Raw genomic sequence first — 24447 nt, 5'->3', positions numbered from 1 at the left:
AAAAAAAAAATAGGAAAGATATGTCTGATTCATTCTACTGTCTTTAGCACTTGATTTTTTGATGCACAGCAGACATTTGGTTGGACTAGAAGTAGCTATGACACTAACCATGATGGTACCCATCACAACTGAGATTTTTAAAAAAATTTTTTGTTGGAGATGGACATAATACCTTTATCTTATTCATTTATTTTTATGTGGTGCTGATGACTGAACTCAGTCCAATGCCTCACATATGCTAGGCAAGCGCTCTACAACCCCAGCTCCACAATTGAGATTTTTATTCCTTTAAAAAGATATCAAATTATAGATCTATTCATTGATATAATACTTACCAAGGAACTTTTTCTTTTCCTCCAGAGTCAATTTATGTAAAGCCTCCCAAAACATCACTATAGTGGGATGTGAATTATTGTATCCTTGCTCATAACTTGCATTCTAGAGCAAATAAAAGAGAGAAAAAAAATTAAAGAAACAGAAAAGAAAACAGAAGTTAATCGATTTGGCATCCACGATGTACCTTTTCAAATGTTTCCCAGTCATAATCTGTGTTTCCAACAATCACATCCTTTAATTCTTCAGGATGAAAAATTTCTATAATCTCTTTGTCACATACTTTATAAAATCCTCTCTGGAATTCTTTGTAAACTGTCTTCACAGAGATGTTGAAGATGTAATCAACACACTTAGAAACATAGTCTCTCCTTTTAATAAAACAAAAACAACAACAAAAAATTACTTCCTTTGATTGCAATAACCGGAAAAAAAAATTGGAGGATAAATCTAAAGCTTGAATGCCTAACAGTCATGAAGTGCTTGCCATGTGCACTGTTATCTTGACTAATTTTATCTTTATAATAAATCTGAGACAGATTCCCATATTGTGAATGCTTTAGTGAGGAAGAAACAGACATGGTGAAGTTAAATGATAGTTTAAGGTCACAGAGTTCAGAGAATCAATACTTAGATTAGAACAAAATTTGACCTAATATAAAGTCTGAACTGCTCAGTGATTAGTCTCTGGGAACTGACTGGGCTTGGGAGGTGGGCTAAATATCATGTTTTATTATTATGCACCATTACAAATTACCTAAATTTGTATCGGTGAGCAACTGGTGGTTAACACAAACGAAGAAGTAGTTTCCCCTTCTAACTAGGATGAAGTAGCTTACAGCAGACAAATGCTGCCCCTGGGAAGAACCAGCAAAGTCATCAGCTAAAATACAAAAACACCAGGCTCAAAGCTTCTGAATCAGTGTCAAAACTCCAGAGGCCACTATTGGGAGGGAAGGCTCACTGAGGAGGGCCTAGCATTTTCCTTTTGCCCTTTAGGATATTTGCCAATTTTTGATGAAGGCAAAGAAGCCAGAAAGTAAAGAGTCAGATAAATTAGTACAAGATTTGGTAATTTAATGGGGATGCACAGAAAAATTAAGTTTGGGGTTATCAAAATAAGAACGTAAGAGGCCAAGGGCTCTAGGAGGAGGGCCGTGCTCTGGGAAGGCATCTCCCAAATTCTTTAGAGGCAAAGATGAATAAGCTTTCGGCACATAAAAAACAGAGCCGAACTTAACAGTCTCCTGAGGCTGAAGAAACAAAAACTGAAGTTCAGGGTCCATCAAAGGGGTCCTACAAAATTCAGCACTCATTCATGATTAAAAAAAAAAACTGAAAAAACTATGGATAGAGGACTGGGGTTGTGGCTCAGTGGTACAGCACTTGTCTCACATGTGTGAGGCACTGGGTTTGATCCTCAGCACCACATAAATAAATAAAATAAAGTATTGTGCCCATCTACAACTTAATAACAAACAACAAAATTTTTCAAACTCAACCTCATAGTAAAATCTGGGACAAGACAAGAATGTCCACTCTTACTACTCCTACTTAATAGAGTACTAGGAATTGTAGCCAGAGCAATTAGGCAAGAAAACGAAATAAACGACATAAAGATAAGAAAGGAAGAAGTCAAATTATCATTGTTTGCAGATGATATTATCCTATACCTAAAAGGCCCAAAAAATTCCACCAAAAGACTACTAGAGTTAATAAACAAATTGGGCAAATTAGCAGGTTACAAAACCAACATACAAAAACCGATAGCTTTCCTATATATCAACAATGAATCTGCTCAGAAAGAAATCAAGAAAATAATTCCATTCACAATAGCCTCAAAGAAGAAAACAAAAACAAAACAACAACCACAATAACTCAAAGCAACCAATCAACAAATGAAAACAAAATAGCAATAAACCTAACCAAGGAGGCAAAGACTTCTACAATGAAAACTATAAAACACTGAAAAAAGAAACTGAAGAAGACACAAGATGGAAAGACCTCCCATGTTCATGGATAGGCAGAATATATATTGTTAAAATGGCCTAACTACTAAAAGCAATACGCAGAGTCAATGCAATCCCCACAAAAATAACAATGGCATTCTTCACAGAGCCAGGAAAAAAAAATTCATTTGGAAGAATAAAATACCCAGAATAGTCAAGGCAATTTAAGCCAAAAAGCAATACTGGAGGCATCGCAATACCCAACTTCAAATTACACTATAGAGGTATAATAACAAAACCTGCATGGTACAGGCATAAAAAGAGACACATTGACTGATGGAACAGAAGACACAGAAAACAAACCTACACATCTATAATCATTTGATCCTTGACAAGGTGCCAAAAATATACAGTGGAGAAAAGACAGCTTTTTAAAAAAAATGGTGCTGGGAAAACTAGTTATCCATATGTACAAGAATGAAACTAGACTCCTATCTCCCACCCTACACAAAAATCAACTTGAAATGGATCAAAGACCTAGGAATTAGACCACTCCTAGAGGAAAATGTAGGATAAACACTTCAGCATATAGGTATAGAAAATGATTTCTAAGACTCTTAAAGTTCAGGAAATAATGCCAAGAGTTAATAAATGGCATGGTATCGAATTAAAAAGCTTCTACACACCAAAGGAAACGATTAGTGACATAAAAAGGGAACCCACAAAATGGGAGAAAAATCTTTACTAGTTACTCTTCTGACAGAGGATTAATATCTAGAATATATAAAGATCTCAAAAAACTTTACACCAAAAAAATCAAACAACCGATTTAAAGGGGTGAATGAATTAAACTGACACTTCTCAAAAGAAGCAATACATAAAAAAAAAAAAAATAAGAAATACAAATGGCCAACAAATATATGAAAAAATATTCAACACCATTAACAATTAGGGAAACTCAAATGGAAACTATACTGAGGGGGCTGAGGTTGCAGCTTAGTAGTAGACCATTTGTGGAGCACATGTGAGAAACTGGGTTTGATCCCCAGCACCACTTAAAAATAAATAAATAAAAGAAAGGTATCGTGTCCATCTACAAAAAAAAAAAAAAAAACCCAAAATATATATATCTACAGACATTAGATATAGATATCTAGAAAACAAAACCAAACTACCCTGAGGTTGGCTGCTTCGATGGTGCATGCCTAAAATCCTAGCAGCTGAGGAGACTGAGGCAGGAGGCTCTTAAGTTCAAAGCACCTTGCAAATTAGCAAGGACCTAAACAACCCAGTGAGACTCTGTTTCTAAATAAAATACAAAAAAAGGGGGCTGGGGTTGTGGGTCAGTGGTAGAATGCTTGCCTAGCATGTGTGAGGCACTGGGTTTGATTCTCAGCACCGCACATAAATAAATAAATAATAAAATAAAGGTCCATCAACATCTAAAAAACAAACAAACGAACAAAAAAGGGCTAGGGATGTGGCTCAGTGGTTAAATGCTCCTGAGTTCAATCCCAGGTACTGAAACAAAAAAAAAAAACCCAAAACTAAACTGAGGTTTTATCTCACACAAGTTAGAATAGCAATCATTAAGAATACAGGTAGGGGCTGGGGTTGTGGCTCAGCAGTAGAGCATTCACCTAGCACATGCAAGGAGCTGGGGTTCGATCCTCAAGTACTACATAAAAGTAAATAAATAAAATAAAGATACTGTGTCTGACTACAACTAAAAAAAATACAAGTAATAGATAAGAATCTTATGATCATCTCAAATGGTGCAGAAAAAGCATTCAACAAAATACAGCACCACTTCATCTTTCAAAACACTAGAAAAACTAGGGATATCAGGAACATATCTCAACATTGTAAAAGTTATCTATGCTAAGCACAAGGCCAACAAATTCTAAATGAAGAAGAATTGAAAGCATTCCTTAAAAACTGGAACAAGATAGGGATGCCCTCTTTTACCACTTCTATTTAACATAGTACTTGAAACTCTAGCCAGAGCAATTAGACAGATGAAAGAAATTAAAGGGATATGGACAGGAAAAGACGCAATCAAACTATTACTATTGTCCAATGACATCATTCTATTAAAAAAAAACTACTTGGGGGCTGGAGATGTGGCTCAGCGGTAGCGCGCTCGCCTGGCATGTGTGCGGCCCGGATTCGATCCTCAGCACCACATACCAACAAAGATGTTGTGTCCGCTGAGAACTAAAAAATAAATATTAAAAATTCTCTCTCTCTCTCTTTCTCTCCCCCCCTCTCTTACTCTCTCTTTAAAAAAAAAAAACTACTTGAAAATCAACTTAATCAAAGAAGTGAAAGACCTCTACAATGAAAACTACAGAATGCTAAAGAAAGAAATTAAAGAAGACCTTAGAAGATGGAAAGATCTACCTTGTTCTTGGATAGGCAGAATTAAAATTACCATACTACTAAAAGCACTCTACAGATTTAATGCAATTCCAATGAAAATCCCAATGACATTCCTCATAAAAACAGAAAAAGCAACCATGAAATTCATCTGGAAAAATAAGAGACCCAGAATAGCCAAAGTAATCCTTAGCAAGAGGAGTGAAGCAGGTGATATGTATATATATATAATATACATACATATATATACATGCGTGCGTGCACACACATACACACAATGGAATATTACTCAGCATTAAAAGAGAATAAAATCAGGGCATTAGCAGGTAAATGGATGTAGTTGGAGAATATTATGCTAAGTGAAGTGAGACAATTCCAAAAAAGCAAATGCTGAATGTTTTCTCTGATATGTGGATGCTGATCCATAATGGGGATGGGCAGCAGGGAGTATGGGAAGAATGGAGAAACTTTAGATAGGACAAAGGGGAGGGAGGGGGAGGGAAGGGGCAGGAGGATATGAAAGATGGTAGAATGAGATGGACGTCATTACCCTAAGTACATGTCTAAAGACATGAATAGTGTGACTCTACTTTGTGTACAAGCACACATTAAAAATTGTGCTCTATAAGTGTACTACGAATTGAAATGCATTTTGCTGTCATGTGTAACAAATTAGAATAAATTAAAAAGAAAGAAAAAAGAACACAAGTGATAGCCAGGTGCAGTGGCATATGCCTGTAATCCCAGTGGCTTGGGAGGCTCAGAAAGAAGGATTCCAAATTCCAAGTCAGTCTCTCAGCAACTTAGTGAGACTCTATCTCAAAATAAAAAAAAATTAAAAAAAGAAGGGGCTGGGAATGTGGTTCAGTGGTTAAGCACCCCTGGGTTCAGTATTTATCTCAAAGAATTAAAGTCATACTATAGTGATATGTGCATACCCATGTTTATAGTAGCACAATTCACAGTAGCCAAACTATGGAACCAGCTTGGGTGTCCATCAATGGATAGATAAATAAAGAAAATGTGGTATATATACAATGGATATATATATATACACTCAGGATAAAGATATAAGTCAAACTCAGAAGGCCAATGGTCCTATATTTTTTCTCATATGTGGAAGCTAGAGAAGAAAAAGGAAAAGAAATGTGGGGGATGTGGGGAGGGAAGGGGCGAGTGCTGGGGAGTGATATTGGCCAAATTATATTGTTGTACTGTGCATGTATGAACATGTAATAACATAACTATAATGCACTAATAAAGAAGACGTGGGAAGAAAAGAAAACCAAAGGAGAAATTGACAGCAGATGTACCAGCAAACTATACTGGAATTCTTAAAAAAAAAAAAAAAAAGGAGTCCTAAAAAGTACTGTGGATTTATGGATGGGGATGTAGCTCAGTGGACTGGCTCTTGCTTAACATATGTAAGAAGCTATATTCAATGCTCAGTACTACAAGATAAAAGGGGAAAAAGAATGCTGTGGGTTCTAAGGGGGATCCCTAGAGAGCTACATTTTAGTGGAGGCTTAAAGGGTTGCAAGCCTATCTCAAGTACACTTTGCCCATCGGTGGGCTGAGCTGACTTGACTCCTGTTACTCTAGCTGCCTATCAGAGAACAGTGGGAGTCCTCTCTGGAGGAAGATAGCATCGCTCAGAAACTATGGTGTTTTTATAGAAAATGTCTAGCACACAATCAAATGATCAAATATGTCTTGAAAAAGAAAATAGACAACAGAGACAAGCCTAAAGCTGACCAACATGGGCTGTAAAATAAGCATGATGAATGTGTAGGGGAAAAAATTAAATTATTTAAAGCACCTGAAATCTTAAAAAAAATACAACCACTACAGTTGGGGGGAAAAAAAAAAGGCAAACAGACTTCATATACTTTTAGAGGTTAGAGAATCGGAAGATATGCCAAAAAACTTCTACAGTGAAAAATGAATAACAAAAAGAATGAGAAAATACAGGAGAAAGGTGGCTTGGGAGAGTGCTTGCTTAGGATGAGCAAGGCCCTGGGTTCAATTCCCAGTACAGGGGTGGGGGATGGGCTGAAGGGCATGGGGATAGAGGAGAATATGACATATGTAACTGGAGTCCTAGAATGGAAGGACAGAGCAAGAGAATTGGGTAATCAGTATTCATTTAGATTTGAAAACCAGAAAATGTCAAGATTTTTTTTTCAAAACTAAAGACATCAATCCATAGATTAAAAAGAAGAAAAAGAAATGCAAGATGGAAAAAATAAAAGAAAGATATATTATAATAAAAGATCAAAGACAAAATGAAAAACCTTCAAAACAGTCCAAGAAGAAACTCATATGACTTCAAAAGAGGAACAAAAAGACAAAGTGATGATTTTCAGCGGGGTAATGAAAGCCAGAAGCAATGGAATGGCACTTCTTAAGGTGGTGAGAGACCAGTCCTCCTAGAATTCTGCACTTGTTTGAACTCTTCTTCAAAGTGAAGACTTCATAAAGACACTTCAGATTTTAAAACAAAAATTAAGGGAGTTCATAAATAAATAGGCAACCTGAATTACAGGAAACACTGTAAGTATTTCTTCCTCTAGAAAGGAAGTGGATCCCAAGTGCAAAGGGAAGTGCTGAAGGAATGATGGTCAATGTAAAGGAAAATTAGAGCGAGTCCAAATGAACACTGACTGACTCCATCAGAGAATGATTACAATTAGTATTTAAAATTGATGCAGAATTAGATTAATTAAGAATAATAGTGTCCTAAGGCCCACCGCTGGTCATGGAGGTGCATGCCTGCAATCTCAGACACTTGGGAGGCTGAGGCTGAAGAACAGCAAGTTTGAGGCCAGCCTCAGCAACTTCGTGAGGTCTCAAAATATACAATAAAAAGGATTGGGGGTATAGCTCAGTGGTAGAGCACCTCTGGGTATAATCCCTAGTAACCCTGCCTCCCATGTTTTAACGTCCTGTACAGTCTGAGAAATGGCAAAGGTATTATATTAGATGAGATTTTAAGATGTCTAGGAAACAGGCTGTAATCTCTACGACAGCCTCTAGAAGAATAGCAAAAAATGAGCAATAGTAACCAAAACAGTAGGAAAAATATGGAATAATAAATAATCATTGATTAAACATAAAAGGTAAGAAAAAAGAAACAAAAAATCCTGATCCAACAAATATCAATAAATGTAAGAAATGGACTACTTCGAAAGACAAGTTGTGACAGTCTAAAACAAACAAACAAACAACAACAAAAACCCTTAAATGTGAAGACACAGAAAGATTTAAAGTCAGAGCATGGAAAAGATATACCATGCAAACACTAACAACATGAATCTAGTATAGGTATACTTAAATTAGACACAAGACTAGGACTAAATAAATAAATAAATGATATTACAATGCTAAAATTTGTATGTGTGGTAATATAGCTTTGATATATATGAATTAATAATTCATTTATTTTATTTAAAAAATTTTTGTTAGACATTGATGGGCCTTTATTTTATTCATTTATTTATATGTGGTGCTGAGAATAGAACCCAGTGCCTCACACATGCTAGGCAAGCGCTCTACCAATGAGCCACATCCCCAGCCCCATGAATTAATAATTTAAATGAACTGAAGAATAAATAATAAAATCCATATACATATTGAAAGATTCTAATATATCTCCCCCAATACCCATAGAAAAAGCAGACAGAAACTTAAAAATAGACAAGACTCAAACAACATGCTTGACAGTGTAAGAATGTCAATGTTGCTGAAATGCCCCCTGGCTCTCAGGACCCAAGCCAGGTTAAGGGAACAATGAGAGTGGGCTATGGACAGGACACTTAGATCTAAGTATTATCTTGCAGGACAATGCTTTTTCTCACAAATGCTGAGAACTAGGCCGAGTTAATGTTCTGCAAAACTGTTTGCTTGCAATCTACTCTAGAATGCTGGTTATACAAGGAACAAAGCAAACCAAACAACTTAATGATGCCATTGCTTCCACCAGCTAACCTATAAAACCCTATTCCATCTGGTAACTGGTATGGGTGATGAGGACACTATGCGGAGGATACTGTGCAGTGTCACTTATCTAGCCATCTACACTGGACAAAATGCTGTGAGGGAAGGAAATACTCCTTTCTTGGGGCAGTGTCATGAGGGGCAGAGGTTCTACCTGTTCAGCCTCTCACCAGCGAACTCCTGCTGGAACAGTCACTCATCTCAGGTAAGCTTTTCCCAGGAAGTCACTGTCTCTCAATGCTATTTTCAGGTACTTTCTTTGGCTTTTCCACAACTTGCCTGCCTGCCAGGGCACAACTGGGGTGTGGATCTGACACAGGCAAACACTCTACCACTGAGCTACACTCCCAGGCCCTTAGGCAGCTGAATCTCAGAAGTTTATAGCACTAAATGAATAATATATCAGAAAATAAGAGACGGAAAATAAATCTTATCATATATCAGTTAAATTAGAGGAAAAACATAAGTTAAACCCCCCAAAAAAAGTTAAAGGAAAGAAATTATTACTTTTGAGGACAGTAATCAATGAACATGAGGGAAAACCAACAAAGTCAAAAGGCTAAAAAACTGAAAAAAACACTGACTACTGATCAAGGAAAGAAAGGAGGCACAGATTGTCCACCAGGAATGCAAAGGAGATATCAGCTAGAGAACAGGGCTTCCCAATCTTAGTGTTACTGACATGCTAGGGCAGTTAGTTCTTGGTTATAGGATGCTGACCTTGTAGCATTTCTCTTCTCTAACTACTAGAGCCCAAGTGTAGTATCATACCTCCCACATTTATGAAAAAGAAGAATGTCTCCAGATACTGGCATAGATTTTTAAGAAGCTGATAAAATGGGGCCGGGGTTGTGGCTCAGCGGTAGAGTGCTCACCTACCATGTGTGAGGCCCTGGGTTCGATCCTCAGCACCACATAAAAATAAAAGATGTTGTGTCCACCGAAAAACCAAAAAATAAATATTAAAAAAAAATTCCCTCTCTCTTAAAATAAATACATAATAAAAAAATAAAAAATAAATAAATAAAATAAAAGTATTGTGCCAAGTACAAAAAAAAAAAGAGAAGCTGATAAAAGGATATTATAATTATCTGTAATAAATATGAAAATTTAAGCTGGGCACAGTGGCACACACCTGTAATCCCAGCAATTTGGGAAGTTGAAGCAGGAAAATCCAAATTTGAGGCCAGCCTCAGTAATTTAGCAACACTGCCTCAAAAAACAAAAAGGGTTGGAAATATGGTTAAGTGGTAGAGTTCCCTGGTTTTTTTTCCAGTACCACTGGAAAAAAATGAGAAACAGATTCCCAGAAAAATACAATTTAGAAATAGTTTCTTCTCTAATAGGGTTTAAACAGTATACATGAGAAATTTAATCTATAATAAAAATTCACTAATAATAAAATGGCTTCACTGGAAATTCTTTCAATATTTTAGAAAGAAGCAACACCAATAATATATAAACTTTCCCAGACAGCAGGATAAAGGAGACAGCCTACCCAGTCAATGGGATCAATGTAAGCTCAATGCCAACCTTAGGTATCAACATCGTAAAAGAGGAAAATGATTAACCTACAAACTATGCTTTTTACAAACTAGATGAAATAATCATAAACCAAAAGTAGCAAACAGCTATATATAAAGAGAATAATAGATTATCACTAAACTCTGTTTATATCAGGAACACAGAGTTGGTTTAACATTTGAAAACACAATAGTACAATTCTCCCCATCAAACAAACTCATGATCATTTCAATGGATGCAGAAAAAGCATTTCAGAATATTCAATATTTACTCATAATAAAAACTCCGAAGAACAGAAGGAAATAACATTAAATCTGGCAAAAATTAAAACCTATGGCAAATGCCACATTTAATGGTAACATACTGAAAACATTACATTTGAGATGAAGAAAGCAAAAGAATGCCTGCTGTTACCATTTCCATACAACGCTGCCCTAGATGTTTTGGCCACTGCAGCAGAGAATATTTTAAGAACTGCAAGGATACACTTACAATTCTAATTAATTGCAGAAACATGAATGTGTACAAAAAAAAAAAAACCCACCAAAAAACAAAAATGAAAAACCTGAAGAATCTATTGAAAATCTATTAAAATAACTGGATTTAATATCCTTGAATCTTGGGGCTGGGGCTATAGCTCAGCGGTAGAGTGCTTGCCTACTGTGAGGCCCTGGGTTGGATCCTCAGCACCACATACAAATGAATAACCATAGAATAAAGGTTAAAAAAATCCTTGAATCTCAATGTATCAAAACTAATGTTTCTATATGCAAAAATAAACAATTAGAAAACTGAAATTTTTTGGCTGGGGTTGTGGCTCAGCGGTAGAGTGCCACGGGTGAGACCCTGGGTTCGATCCCCAACACCACATAAAAATAAATAAAGATACTGTGTCCAACCACAACTAAAAAATAAATTAAAAAAAAACCCTGAAATTTTAAAAGTGATAAAATTTATATTAGCATAAAATACATCAAAAGCTAAGAGTAAACCCAATGAAACATAGGCATGCTCTCTACACAAAAAACCACAAGATTTTTCTGAGAGGAATGAGCTAATCAGATGGAAAGAGATTTTATATTCATGAATTTAAAAACTTAATACTTTAAGATGTCATCTATCTCCAAATTTATCTACAGATTCAATTCAACCACAATTCAGAATCCCAGCAGGTCGTGGTGGTGGTTGTAGAAACTGATGCTAATACAAGGTCATTTTTTTTAAAGGAAAAATGACATGCGATATAACAGAAAAGGTAATCTTTCCAATAAATGATGCTAGATCAATTGGATGAGGGAAAAGAGGGAAGGAAAAGGAGAGAACAGGAAGAAACCTTTTATATTACATCTTACTAAAAAAATCACTTGGATTATAGGTCTAAATGTGATAAGTAAAATAAGCCTCTAGGAGAAAACACAGGGTCATACATTCATGGGTGTATAATAGTGAAGGATTTTAGTCATCAGAGAAAAGCAAATTAAAACCATGAGTCAGGTGTTGGATCACACCTGTAATCTCAGCACATAGGGAGGCTGAGGCAGGAGGATCCTAAGTTGAAAGATAACCTCAGCAAATAAAAGGAACTGGGCATGTGTCTCAGTGGTAAAGGGTTCCTGGATCCAATTCCTAGTACTAAAAATCAAAACAATCCAAACCCAAATCCACAATGAAATATTACAATGCACCCCCATAATAGCTAATTTAAAAAGTCTGACTAACAAGCCAGGCGTGGTGGTGCACACCTGTAATCCCAGAGGCTGGGGAGCCTGAGACAGGAGGATCAAAAGTTCAAAGCCAGCCTCAGCAATGGTGAGGCACTAAGTAACTCAGTGAGACACTGTCTCTAAAAAAATACAAAATAGGGCTGGGGATGTGGCTCAGTGGTTTGGTGTCCCTGAGTTTAAACACAGGTCCCCCCCCACCCAAATGATGTTAACAATAACAACCATCAGAGAGTTTGTAGAGCAATTAGCACTTTCATACCCTGCTGGTAGAAGTCTGTCTCCATTCTGGATGTTTGCAGACTATCCACTTTCAGGTCCCATTACTCCCCCTATCACCACATCTGCACAATAGGTAATAAAGCCCTTAGGCTCTCTCCCTTGTTACTGGGGGGGGGGGGAGGTTAAACTATACAAGCTCTGGACTACATGGGAACACTCACCATAGTCACATATCTGAACCACCATAAAAACCAGAGGCATCTGCCTCTTCCTTCACTTAAGCCAAACAGTTTAGGATAAGTATCTGCCCAGCTCTCCCCAGAAAGCCTCATTATATGCGTAATATTCTTATACTCTCATGTGTACATGTGGCAGTAAAACTTTAAAAATTCCAACCAATACTGGGTGGGGGGGATTGATCCCATCCTGCATGGGGCAACCACCAAGACTGCCAGAAATAATTCTCCTAGTTATATACAACAAACATGCACATACATAAGCAACCACATACACACACAAGAATGTTCACAGCATTACTCACAATAATCTAAGACTTGAAACATATCCTTTCTGTCAATAACACTACGGGTGAACAAACTTTAGTATATTCACACAGTATACAACTATACAGCTGGAAATGATCTGTTTCTCAGTGTGGATGGTAATTACATAAGTACATTCATTCATTAAGATACACACTTATCATTGTAGAATTTTCTATATTATATCATTGGACTACATTGGGGACACTCTCCATGGTCTCATGTCTGAACCACCATAAAAACCAGAGGCATCTGCCTCTTCTTTTCACTTGAGCCAAACAGTTTAGGATAAGTGTCTGCCAAGCTCTCCCTAGAAAGCCTCATTATGTGCATATCTCTACATCTCAATACAAAGTTAAAAAAAATTAAGAAATAGATTAAGAATAGATTTGGATTAGGCCAGTATGCTCCCTAGAGATCTCTTTGCCATGTAACCAACCATCAAAGGAATGAACTATGATCCTAAACTATGTGGCTTTAAGTAGCATCCCACAGGTGCAGTGAAGTCATACCACAATAACTTCCTCAATACAAGGTGCCTGCTACATACAGGGCACTACTATAGACCACTTCAGGGTTGAACATGCAGTGTGAAGCATACAGATCAAGTCTCTGCCACCACACAGCTTTCACTATGGGGGAGGGGGGCATGCACTGACAAATAAGCAAATAAATCCCGAGGGCAAGTGAAGTGTTAAAAAAAAAAAAACTAAAGCAAAATAAGGGGAAAAAGAGGTTAGTAGTATATTATTTTACACAGGAGGAAAAGGGGAGGTTTCTCTGAGAATTGCCATTTCCATTCATTACAGTATGAACCCCATGGTGTACATATCTATACATACAACACACAACTCCTCTGCCCTACTGAAAAATGATTAACAGGAATAAAAAAAAATTATACAAAATAAAAAGAACTTTTAGAGCTTAATGAAATAAATATTATGTATATAGAAACCAAATACTTTATTTCTTTGTACATACTTGTTGGTCTGGTTGACAACTATGCAGCTTCCATTAGGAATTAATTCTACGTCATTTCTGTCCCAATGCAACTGTGAACACAAATAAACTCAGATAACATCTCCAAAAATAATTCTGAACAGTTTATCATCACCAAAAATACTTTGGAGTGAATCTTTTTTCCTACAAGATTTATGAGAATGTACATCTTTGTCATTAAAAACTAGAAGAAAGGTATAAACAAAAAACTACCATTCATCATGAAGAATGTTAAATAGTTTTTTTTTTCAAAACTTGAATCATCTTAACTGATCAGGTTTAACAAACTAATCAGAAAATTGTCAGAACTCAATATTTGCTTTACATGTAGTGTAGACAGTATGGCAGATTTGCAAAATGACTACCAATTCCTCCCTTCCCCTAAAAGGGGCAATGTGACTTGGCAATACCTCCCATCAAGAGGTGAGTGCATATCTTCAGCCATTGAATCTGGGGTGGCCATGTGCAGTACTTTGGCCAATGGGAACTGACAGAAGCAGAAACTTGAGAAGCTGCTGTATGTTAGGCTTGCTATCTACCCTGTGAAGCAGCCTTGGCTAGCCTATTAGTAAATAAGAACCCACATGGAACAAAGACCAGCTGTTTCAGCTGACACTCCATAAACCAATCCACCTGCCCATCACCAGGCATGTGGTAAAGGCCATGGCAGATCACCCAACCCCACTCACCCAGCCCAGACACACAGAGTCATGTTTGAGCTACTAAGTTTAAGGGTAGGTTGTTACATAGTTAAAATTTAATATACCCAACTAATGAAAAACAAGGAAAAAACCTCTTTTCATTAACATGATTTAGAATTTTTTTTTGAAGTAAAAGGTGACATTTAGGTAAAGTATCTAAAGGGTTATTAATCAAAGCTAAAACTGAATATCAGGTTTTTATTGTTACTCACATTAAAATGGACGTAAAATACTTCTCCAAAGTCATTGCCTTCATCATCCAGAAGTGTCTGCAAACTCCTAAGAAAGAATTTTGTTTTTAAAAGTACAGTAATGTCTCATCACTCGATATTTTAGATCACCATCTATAATAACTACTGGCATGAGTACAGCTAATCCAAAGGCGGGGGTTAATGTTTATGGCACCCATTTTCTGTGGATTGACAGTTAAACTGGGCCTGAACTCAGCTAAAATGTGAGGCACAGGAAGCTCATCTGTAGGGTCCCTTCTGATTTGTAGCTCTTTTCCTTCGACCCTAACTTTCTTAACCCAGTGATGCAGGTTTCTAGCTAGAAAGGGAAAACATGTTTACTGACACCAAAATTCATTCAAACTGGCATTAGCCCTCTTTATGCTTTTGAATTTCACCTACAGATTAATAAGTTTCCTATCAATATTGGATATCATGAAATCTGAGGAGTAAGTTAAAGGACCTTCTCTTCTCTTTTCCCAGTACCATCGAGCTTAAGAAAAACCTGAAATTCTACTATCTTATTAATTTCAAGGCACCTCTCACAGCAGCTTCCATCAAGAGGTCAGGAGCCAGCCTTTTCAGATTTCCAGCCTATCATGCTGTGGTACTTTATACATACTTTCAAAGTCACATGTCTCGCATTGATTTTTGCTTACACACTCGTTTATTCATTTAGCATTCAAGCAGACCCCAACACGGAAGGCATAGGGAATGTAAAAGGTGAGACTAACCCATTACCAACTAACCCTGAGGGACATAGGTGAGGTATGCTGAGGAAGTCCCCCCTACAGTATGGTCAGATCTGTGCAAGTGTGTAAAAGACACAGGTGTAGCTTCAAAGAAATTTCCAAAGGGACACCTATCTTTGGGAAAGGTCTCTGGAGCTGTGTTCCCCGACCCCCACCAGACTTTTATTACAATATTGTAACATAATAGATCAAAGTTATTGTTTTTTAGGGAGAAAAGGAGGTAAATTACTCTCTAGCTGTAACCCTGTGAAATCAAACAAGTTATTGCTTCCAATGACAGAATAGGTGACATTCTTATTCTAGAAAAGAGATAAGAGGCCAGGCGTGGTGGTGTATGCCTGTAATCCCAGCAACTTTCGAGGCAGAGGCGAGAGGACAGAGAGTTAAAAGCCAGCCTCAGCAATTTAGCAAGGCACTAAGCAACTCAGTAAGACCCTGTCTCTAATAAAATACAAAATAGGGCTGGGGATGTAGCTCAGTGGTCAAGTTCCCTTGAGTTCAATCCCTGGTATCCCTCATCCCCCTAAAAAAGCTAGAAAAGAGACAAGAGAAAGAGGAAACAGTTCCCAAGTTAAATCCAAAAAACCCCAAAGGGTGAACATGGAATTTTTAGGTCTGAAAATAATCTTTGGATGGCTCACCTTTGATAGGGCTGGGATTGGAAACTGCCCCCATAGCTTTGCCCACCTAACAGCTCTCAATGGTGGCAGCCATATACCTGTGGCTCTCTCAGGCTGGAGTGGCTTGCTGGTGGCTCTACTGTCCTGGGGTCTCTAGGGAAGCCTCACTTCTTGGCAATTCTCTGCCTGGGCCAAATGATTCTGTCAGGCACCCTCTGAAATCTGTCAAGGAAGCCATACCTCCAGGCATGTGTGCTCTGTGCGCTTACAAATATGGGGGCACCTGAGCCCCTAGCACCTGTGTATTTACCACCTGTACACTCAAGAAGGGTGGCCACTGCAGCCACACCAAACCCAAGTTCAGTGGAGCCCAGTAGGATTGGCTGAGCACTGTGCTAGAATGCAGGGAGCAGAGATTTGATACAGTGCCAAGCTAGACCGTGAGGTCTGATGATACCTAGGGTCTCTCCTTTGACACAGTTCTGTATCCTAGGCCTTGAGTGGAAGCTCTGATGATTTCCACAAATGCTGTCAGTCATTTTCCCATCATCTTGGTGAACAGTGCCAGGCCCCAGTTAATCCACACTACCCTCTTTACCAAAGATTGCTTGGCCACACCCCCTTGGTGTTCTCCCCCAAACACACCTTTTCAGCTTTTTACAACATGGCCAGGCCGCAAATTTCTCCAAATCTTTATGTTCTACTTCCCTTTGAGTACAAATTCCTTTTTTTTTTTTTTTTTTTTTTTTTTAGTACTAAAGACTGATGCCAGGGATGCTCTGCTTCTCAGATACATCTCAGTCCTTTTTAAAATTTATTTTAAGACAGGGACTAAGTAAGTTGCCCAGGCCGACCCCATCAAACTTGTGATCCTCCTGTCTCAGCCTCCTGCATAGCCGATTATATAATCCTATAGGAATTATAGGTGTACATCACTGCGTCACAAATTCAATCTTTACATCATTTCTCTCTTCTCACATTTTACTTTAAGCAATCAAGAAATCTTACTGCTCCTGGTGAGTAGGAAGGCTCAGGCAGGAAAATTATAGGTTTGAGGCCAGTCTCAGAACTTAGCAAGATCTTCTCTCAAAATAAAACCAATGAGGGTTGTAGTTGAATGGTAAAGTGCCCCCAAGTTCAATCCCCAGTACCCACCCCCCAAATATATATATATATATATATATATATATATATATATATATATATATATATATACACACACACATAAATATTAAAGGACATTTTAGGAAGCTCTTATATTTTTATAAATTATAATACAATGTAGGTTAGTATCACAAACTATTGCAGGGTTTTGCTTTATTCTTCTTTTTCTTTTTGCAGTGCTGGGGACTGAACCTAGGGCCTCACGTATGTTAGGGAAGCACTCTACCATTGAGCTACACCCTCAGCCTGTGGCTATATATTTCTAAAAGTGAAATATTTAGAAGTAGACTTGCTGAGTCAAAGGCCATATACAGTTTTAATTTTCACAAGTACCATGTCACACTGTTCTGAAAAAGGAGTACTAATTTACATTTCCATTAAATACCTGAAATAAGAGTAAACTTTTCCCCAAACCCTTGTTACCTCAATTTAGCACCAATATCTCAATCCTCTCTCAGTTTGAAGCACCAGATACCTTCTCATGTTAACATATACTCCAGGAGCACTAGTGAGACTGAACACCTTTTTAATTGTGAGCCATTTTATTGTTTCTTTTGTTGTTTGTCTTCTCAGATACTTTGTCAATTTGTATTAAGGATGTGTAGGGAAAGTGTTGCACAGCAGGGACAATATGTATGTTACTGATGTTTCCCACGTGGTACTTTGTCTTTCAACTAAAAAGTAAATTTCTACTTTAAAGGTGATAACTAGCCTGGTGTAGTTGCACGTGCCTGTAATTCTAGAAACTCCATAGGCTGAAGCTGAAGAATTGCAAGTTTAAGGCCAGCCTCAGCAACTTATCAAAGTCCTAAGTAATTTAGAGAGACCCTGTGTCAAAATAAAACTTAAAAAGAGCTGGGGATGTGGCTCAGTGGTAAAGCACCCATGGGTTCAATCCCGAGTACCCCCCCCCCCAAAAAAAAAAAGTGATGACCACGAAACATCTAATATAAACATCATTAGCTGATTTTGCACCAAGGTATTGTGTCTGCCCATGAAATTTTCCACATAGAAAATGCTCAAAGATAATACTGAGTGCCGAGGTGTAAGTCATAAGAACAATCAACTCTTCTTAATTTTCGAACATGAAACTATTGTCCAACAGTTCTTACCAGAGTTAAAAGTGGTTCAAAGTACCTAAAATGCTAATGTCAAACATGAAATAACAATGCAGTGTGCATATTTAAATATTTATCTTAATATCTTAATATATTTTAGATAAGATCTTAAAAGAGGACTGTGTTCCTTACTTTGCCAAAACAGGACTGAGTTCTTTTAAGTCTTCCAATGATGGCACCTGGTCCAAAAGCTTCTTGAACAGTGCCAGTGGGAAAGGGATGTTGGCCACACTGCGGTTGAAAAGGGAAAGTCCACAGAGAACCCCAAAGAAGAAATATCTCTTCTCAAATTTAGGCTGAAAAGAGAAAAGCAATTTCAAAGTATTACGAATTCTTTTTCATTACAGTGAAATGTTCATGTCAGGTAAATTCCTTTTCCACTTTCACAAAATCAAATTGCAAAATAACATCAAAAATTCTGAGGTAAGAACATTTAGGGTTTAGTTGGGTGTAGTGGTGCACACCTGTAATCCCAGGGGCTTGGGAAGCTGAGGAAGGAGGATTGTGAATTCAAGGTTAACCTCAGCAACTTAGCAAGACCCTAAGCAACTCAGCAAGACCCTGTTTCTGAATCTAATATAAAAAAGGGCTGGAGATGTGGCTCAGTTAATGGTTAAGCACCCTTGGGTTCAACCATGGTACTAAAAAAAAAAAAAGGATATTTAGGGTTTATATTTGGATATTAAATCAATATATTTGGTTATTAAGTGCCTACCACAGTTTCATCATACTAAAACCATAACAGGAACAAAAACATATTTGGCTTAGTAATCCTTAAATCCTTATAAGATTATCTCAAAATGACATCAATAACTCCTACCATAAAATAGTTTTCTGTGGCATATGACACATTTTTATGGTCATGGAATACCACAAGCAAAGAAAAGAGGGCTCACCCGGGCAGGAAACCACATGTAGGAGGCCTCTTCAGGATATATGAACATCCCATATTCTGGCCGGGTCATCTCTTCAAATAAACAGTAGAAAAATTCTGTCTTGACTCCTCCAAGGTCATATTCATATCCAATTTCTCCAATAAATGAAACCTGGGGAAACAGCAAATAAGGTATCACTTCCAGGGCTCTGTATGAAGTTTCTCTTTGTAATAATAGTTACTAACAATTTTGAACCCAAGTTTTAGTAGGTATTGTGGTTTGCATCCTACTTGTTTTATCCTATCTAGTTTCCCAATTAACTCTAAGAGGGTAATAAGGCTTGGGAATTTCAATAACTCTCCCAAGTTTTTGTCAACAGCTATGGAGCACAGTCCAGATTTCATCCTAAATCTGTTATACCCCAGACCTAGAAGTCTTTACCATAAAACAGTCCTTGACTGGCATCTCTATTTTAGTAATCAGGTCCCTTAAACATAATAAAAATTAAATAAACAAATCATAAATATTAGGATTTTCAAAAAACTGGAAAGCCAGAGCATGTACACTTGCTGCTTAACCCCAAGGGCATTGAGGAGAGGCTACAACTACCAATGGAAACACAATGGACCAGAAAAAGCCCCTAAAGACCACCTTGTGGCAAAGGGAGAGGACTTCCTCTAACACCCTTTGTTCCTTTCTTTTTTTTCTTCTCTCAACACCAAGAATTATAAATGACAAATATACTTTACCCTCAACTCTCTCCTCAAGTCTTCGTTCTCAAATTGACTGAGCTGACTCAAAACATCCTCAATCAAGTGATTCCTTCTGACTCTTAGATTAAAGGTGGACAATGAAGCTAATTCAGATTCTTCTTGTTCAATAATTCCTGCCAAACTCACGTAAGCTCGAATTTTTCTTTCCTAAGGAAAGAAAAATGTTTCATTTCATTTTGCTATTTTCCCTCTTTATAGAAATTTGTAAAATGGAATAAACCAGTTTTACTTATAATTACACCTTGCATTTATGAAATGAGCCTTATATAAACCCCCGGAAGTAAACAATACATTCAGTATTTGCTCTTAGCAAGCAGAAGAAATGTGGGACCTTTGGAACAAAATACTGTGCAGAGCCAAACTAAACATGCAGGGAAGTGACCAAATGTAGGTTTTACTGGACCACTTTATCTTTTTTTTTTTTTTTTTAATAGAGGGAGGGAGGGAGAATATTTTTTTTAATATTTATTTTTTTTTTAGTTATCGGTGGACACAACATCTTTGTTGGTATGTGGTGCTGAGGATGGTGCTGAGGATCGAACCCGGGCCACAGGCATGCCAGGCAAGCGAGCTACCGCTTGAGCCACATCCCCAGCCCAGGACCACTTTATCTTAACACAACTATTAATGTTTAGGTTTTTTAAGGCTGAGAGATTCAATATTATTCACTGGGACAGTGCACTGCAGCATAAAACTCTCATTTAAAAGTCAGATGTTTAGAAAGGAAGCAGGCTGTAGGAAAAATCCAGGTAGAAGTTAATAGAAGAGAGGAATAATTAGGGGAGGAGAGAGAGAGAAGAGATAGAGGAAAGTAAGGTAGGTAGAATGTTTATTCTCAAATTAAATGGCAATTTGGGAAGCCTGTGGCTCTAGCAATAGAGTGCTTGCCTAGTTATGTGTAGGGCCCTGGGTTTAATCCTCAGCACCACATATGAAAAAATAAATAATAAAGAACTAAAATTATCACTGGAAGTTTGCTTAAAATCAGGGGAAAATAGAGTATGAGAGTTGAAGCAAAACGAAGTTTTTGTGTCTTTTTAAAATTCATTTTCTTTGTTAAATATTCCAAGAATGATCACACTTAAGTTATAAATGATATCCTATTTTGTAAATGCATTATGTGAGAGTATCTTATTTTAAGGACTTTTATTTGAATATTATACATTCATATATACATGTCTGTATACAAGAGTATGTTGATAGCAATTGCTATTACTTTGGGTAATGTACATTGTGTGAAGTACTGTTTTAAATGCTTTATTAACAAATTTAATCCTTTCAAAACAACAGTGAGGTAGGGATTATCTGATATATTTTCCTTGTGAATTTTTCTTTTCTGGAGTGGTGGTGTGTGTGGAGTGATGCTGGAGATTGACCCCAGGGCCAAGTGCTCTACCATATAAACCTAGCTATACCTCAGGCCCTTTAATGCTTTCACTTGTCCAGTTTTAGGTCCAAAACCACTTTGCTAGATGTCCTGACAAACAAAACCACTTAAGCTGCTGACAGTACATTGAAATGGAACACTCAGAGTACTACCTATAGAGGTCCTAATTTCAAGGCTCCTTTGTCACATTTTATTCCTGCTGTATACCTTTCCATTAGATTGTACCTCCTTAAGTATTAGAAGTAATCCTAATCACACCTAGATTAGTGATACTTCTTTTGAGTACTATTCAGAAGACTACAGGCTCCCTTGACAACTTCAGGTAAAAACATCACAACTAGGTCAGTTGCTCAAGATCTGTCCTTTGTGACAGATGCCCTAACATGCCTAAGGTCTGAGCAACCTAAATTCTGAGTTTTCTTGGCTTTCTTTTTCTTTTTAGTTGTAGTTGGACACAATACCTTTATTTCTTTCATTTACTTATTTATTTATGTGGTGCTGAGGATGGAACCCAGCGCCTTGCACATACTAGGCAAGCATTCTACCACTGAGCCACAATCCCAGCTCCTTCCCTGGCTTTCTTTTTTTTGTTTTGTTTTTTATATTTTTATTTATTTTTTATTGGTTCTCTTAAATGCCATAGCTGTGGCCTTGCCAACAGGGGCTCCCTTACCACCCCCCAAAAAGGGCACACTCAAGAAGGAATTTATCTTGTAATTTATGTTAACGAAGACAGAGAACTAGGCATTCGTACCTGTATTTTTAGAATTGAGTCTGCATAAAGTAGTTTAGTTTTTGACCGAATATCAAAAACAAATGGAAAGTGACTGAATATGACACAATGCATATCTTCTGAAGTATCCTAAAAATGAAAACGATGAGAATTCTGATAAATTAGAAGAACAGAGACCTCTTACACCTTACCTCATAGCCTTAAATCCCTTTTGGTTTCAAAGTTTCAGTACTTCTAGCCACAGCAATCAAAATTGCTGGCCAGCAGTAGTAGTTGTAGAAAATGTATTTAACATGTCACCAATGAAAGCTATATAAGCCTAATATTTTCAGCACCATTTAATTTAGCAATTATAAACTTTGGACATGTTCTAAAAGAGTCTATCCCACAGCAACCTGAGTGTCTGAAATGTGAATCAGCTCGGGGAACAGGGGATTGACACAGTGTGGAGAGCTGGCTAACTCAGTCATGTCTCATCAAGCAAGGGTTGATATGCCAGAAGAAAAAGAATGATAATCTTCAGAGAAAGGGAAAAAAACCTCAATCAGCTACAGCACTGGCATCACAAACCTATGAACTATATTTTTTAAAAACAAACAAAGAGTGCTTACACCAGGACCCCCTCCCCAAAGCTGTAGCTTTGGACTGCTGGCTCTTGGTGCCTGGTGAGTCTTGGGGTCCCCAAAGGCACTGGAGCTTCCATCTGTGTTGTCTTAATATCAGAGACAACCAGTTCTCTCAGAGCGTGAAAAGAGTTTTACCTTTGCTTTTTCAGCAAATTTGTCTTCTTCTTATAGCATTCCCTGAGGCCTGCTCACCTGGTTGGTCCCAGGCACAATCACTTTTCTGCCAGTGCTTCTGGTGAAAAACTGCATAGGTTTTAATAAGTCTTATTCTTCCTACCAGCCTGCTATTTCAATTGTGCAATTATAGAGTGCAAAGTTTCTCAGAAACTCATGGAGAAAGTTGGGGCAGAATATCTAAATTAACTCACTGATAATCATCTTCTCCCCTCAAACATGCCAAACTTACCAAGTTCATTTTCCAACAGGACCTTCTATATGCTTCTCCATAAAAATTGAGCCAATCTGAGAGTACATCTAGTTTGAAAATATCTTCAGGTAGTTGATATTTAATTTGGTTTACCTAAAATAAAATGTGACATCAGAACACTTTATATTTAAAGACAATTTTACTTAATGGTTGTTAGTTACATTATTGAATTAAACAGTAAATTAACGATTCTTAATGACCACAGTAAAATTGTATCCAATTGCCAAATCCCCCAATTTTCATGAACAAAAAGAATACCCAAAAATTAACAGGAGAAATTGATGATATGATAAACTTTTAATTACTTTAAATTCAGAGGAAAGTTTTTAAAGCATTTTAAGTCCAAAGGCAAAAGCCAGTTCTTCATTTCTTACTCTTCTAGAGCTTAACAATACACTATTTACAAATCCCTTGAGGATTTCTTCCATTACTGCTTGAGCATTTCTCATGATTTTCTTTGTAAGTGGTAAAAACTCTTTAGAGGATACTTCTTTGAGCTCTTCCATAAATTTCTTGCTTTTTAAAAACCCCATTTAAAAAAATTATCTTTCCCTTTTATACAAAACCTTTAGAGGGGCTGGGATCGTGGCTCAGTGGTACAGCACTTGCCTAGTACATGTGAGGCACTGGGTTCGAGTCTCAGCACCACATACAAATAAATAACTAAATAAAATTCATCAACAACTAATAAAAATATTTTAAAAAAAGACCTTTAGAAATAATCCAGAACAGAGCCAGATGTGGTGGGTGTACATCAGTAATCCCAGCAACTCAGGAGGCTGAGGCAGAAGGATTGCAAATTCAAGGTCAGCCTCAGCAAATTAGCAAGGCCTTGTCTCAAAATAAAAAACAAAAGGGCTAGGGATGTAAAGGGCCCCTGGGTTCAATCCCTAGTACTATAAATAAAGGAACAAATGAATGAATGTAGTCTGGGATAGCCACTATTTTCAATAGTATAGAAGGCTTTTTTTCTTTAGCAATGATGATCCAATGAAAACCTGAAATACAGGGGAAATTGTGAAAACATTTTGAAGTCATTACTGATTTTGTAGTAGATAGGGAACAGTCAGGTCAAAACTGAGGTGAGGGTGGCATTTGCCAAATCCTGTGAACTTGACCTTCAGGGAAAGGACACAAAGTCCACCACACTGTTCCAATTAGGGAGTCAATAGATCCTATCCCCAGGCCTGAGACCCAAAGGGCGAAGCCATCAGAGTGAAGGTGACCTAGAAATAAATTCTTTCCTTCACCTCTATCAATCCGCCTCCACCTCAACCCTAGGGCCATAAGGCAAACTATAGCAATTTGGAATGGTGTTGAGTTGGGGAAAAAATATTCCCCAGAGGACTTGTTATTACTAGAGCTCTCCTACAAAT

General features: G+C 37.4%; 1 protein-coding gene across 1 annotated transcript in view; it reads right to left on the bottom strand.

Moving 5' to 3' along the window:
* Positions 1-24447, bottom strand: part of Herc5 (HECT and RLD domain containing E3 ubiquitin protein ligase 5) — a 53535-nt gene that overhangs the window by 2360 nt on the left and 26728 nt on the right. The window contains exons 14-22 of the mRNA XM_026405200.2: positions 23051-23164; positions 22040-22147; positions 19875-20045; positions 19147-19296; positions 18383-18546; positions 14579-14645; positions 13648-13718; positions 521-704; positions 336-438 (exon numbers count right to left, since the gene is read on the bottom strand). Coding sequence (XP_026260985.2) covers positions 336-438; positions 521-704; positions 13648-13718; positions 14579-14645; positions 18383-18546; positions 19147-19296; positions 19875-20045; positions 22040-22147; positions 23051-23164 — 1132 coding nt within the window. The remainder of the gene's footprint in view (positions 1-335; positions 439-520; positions 705-13647; positions 13719-14578; positions 14646-18382; positions 18547-19146; positions 19297-19874; positions 20046-22039; positions 22148-23050; positions 23165-24447) is intronic.

The sequence above is a fragment of the Urocitellus parryii genome, chromosome 10 (genome assembly GCF_045843805.1).
Source record: "Urocitellus parryii isolate mUroPar1 chromosome 10, mUroPar1.hap1, whole genome shotgun sequence".
NCBI lineage: Eukaryota > Metazoa > Chordata > Mammalia > Rodentia > Sciuridae > Urocitellus > Urocitellus parryii.
Note: the sequence above shows the minus strand (reverse complement) of the source record. Positions and strands in the feature narration are given on the sequence as shown.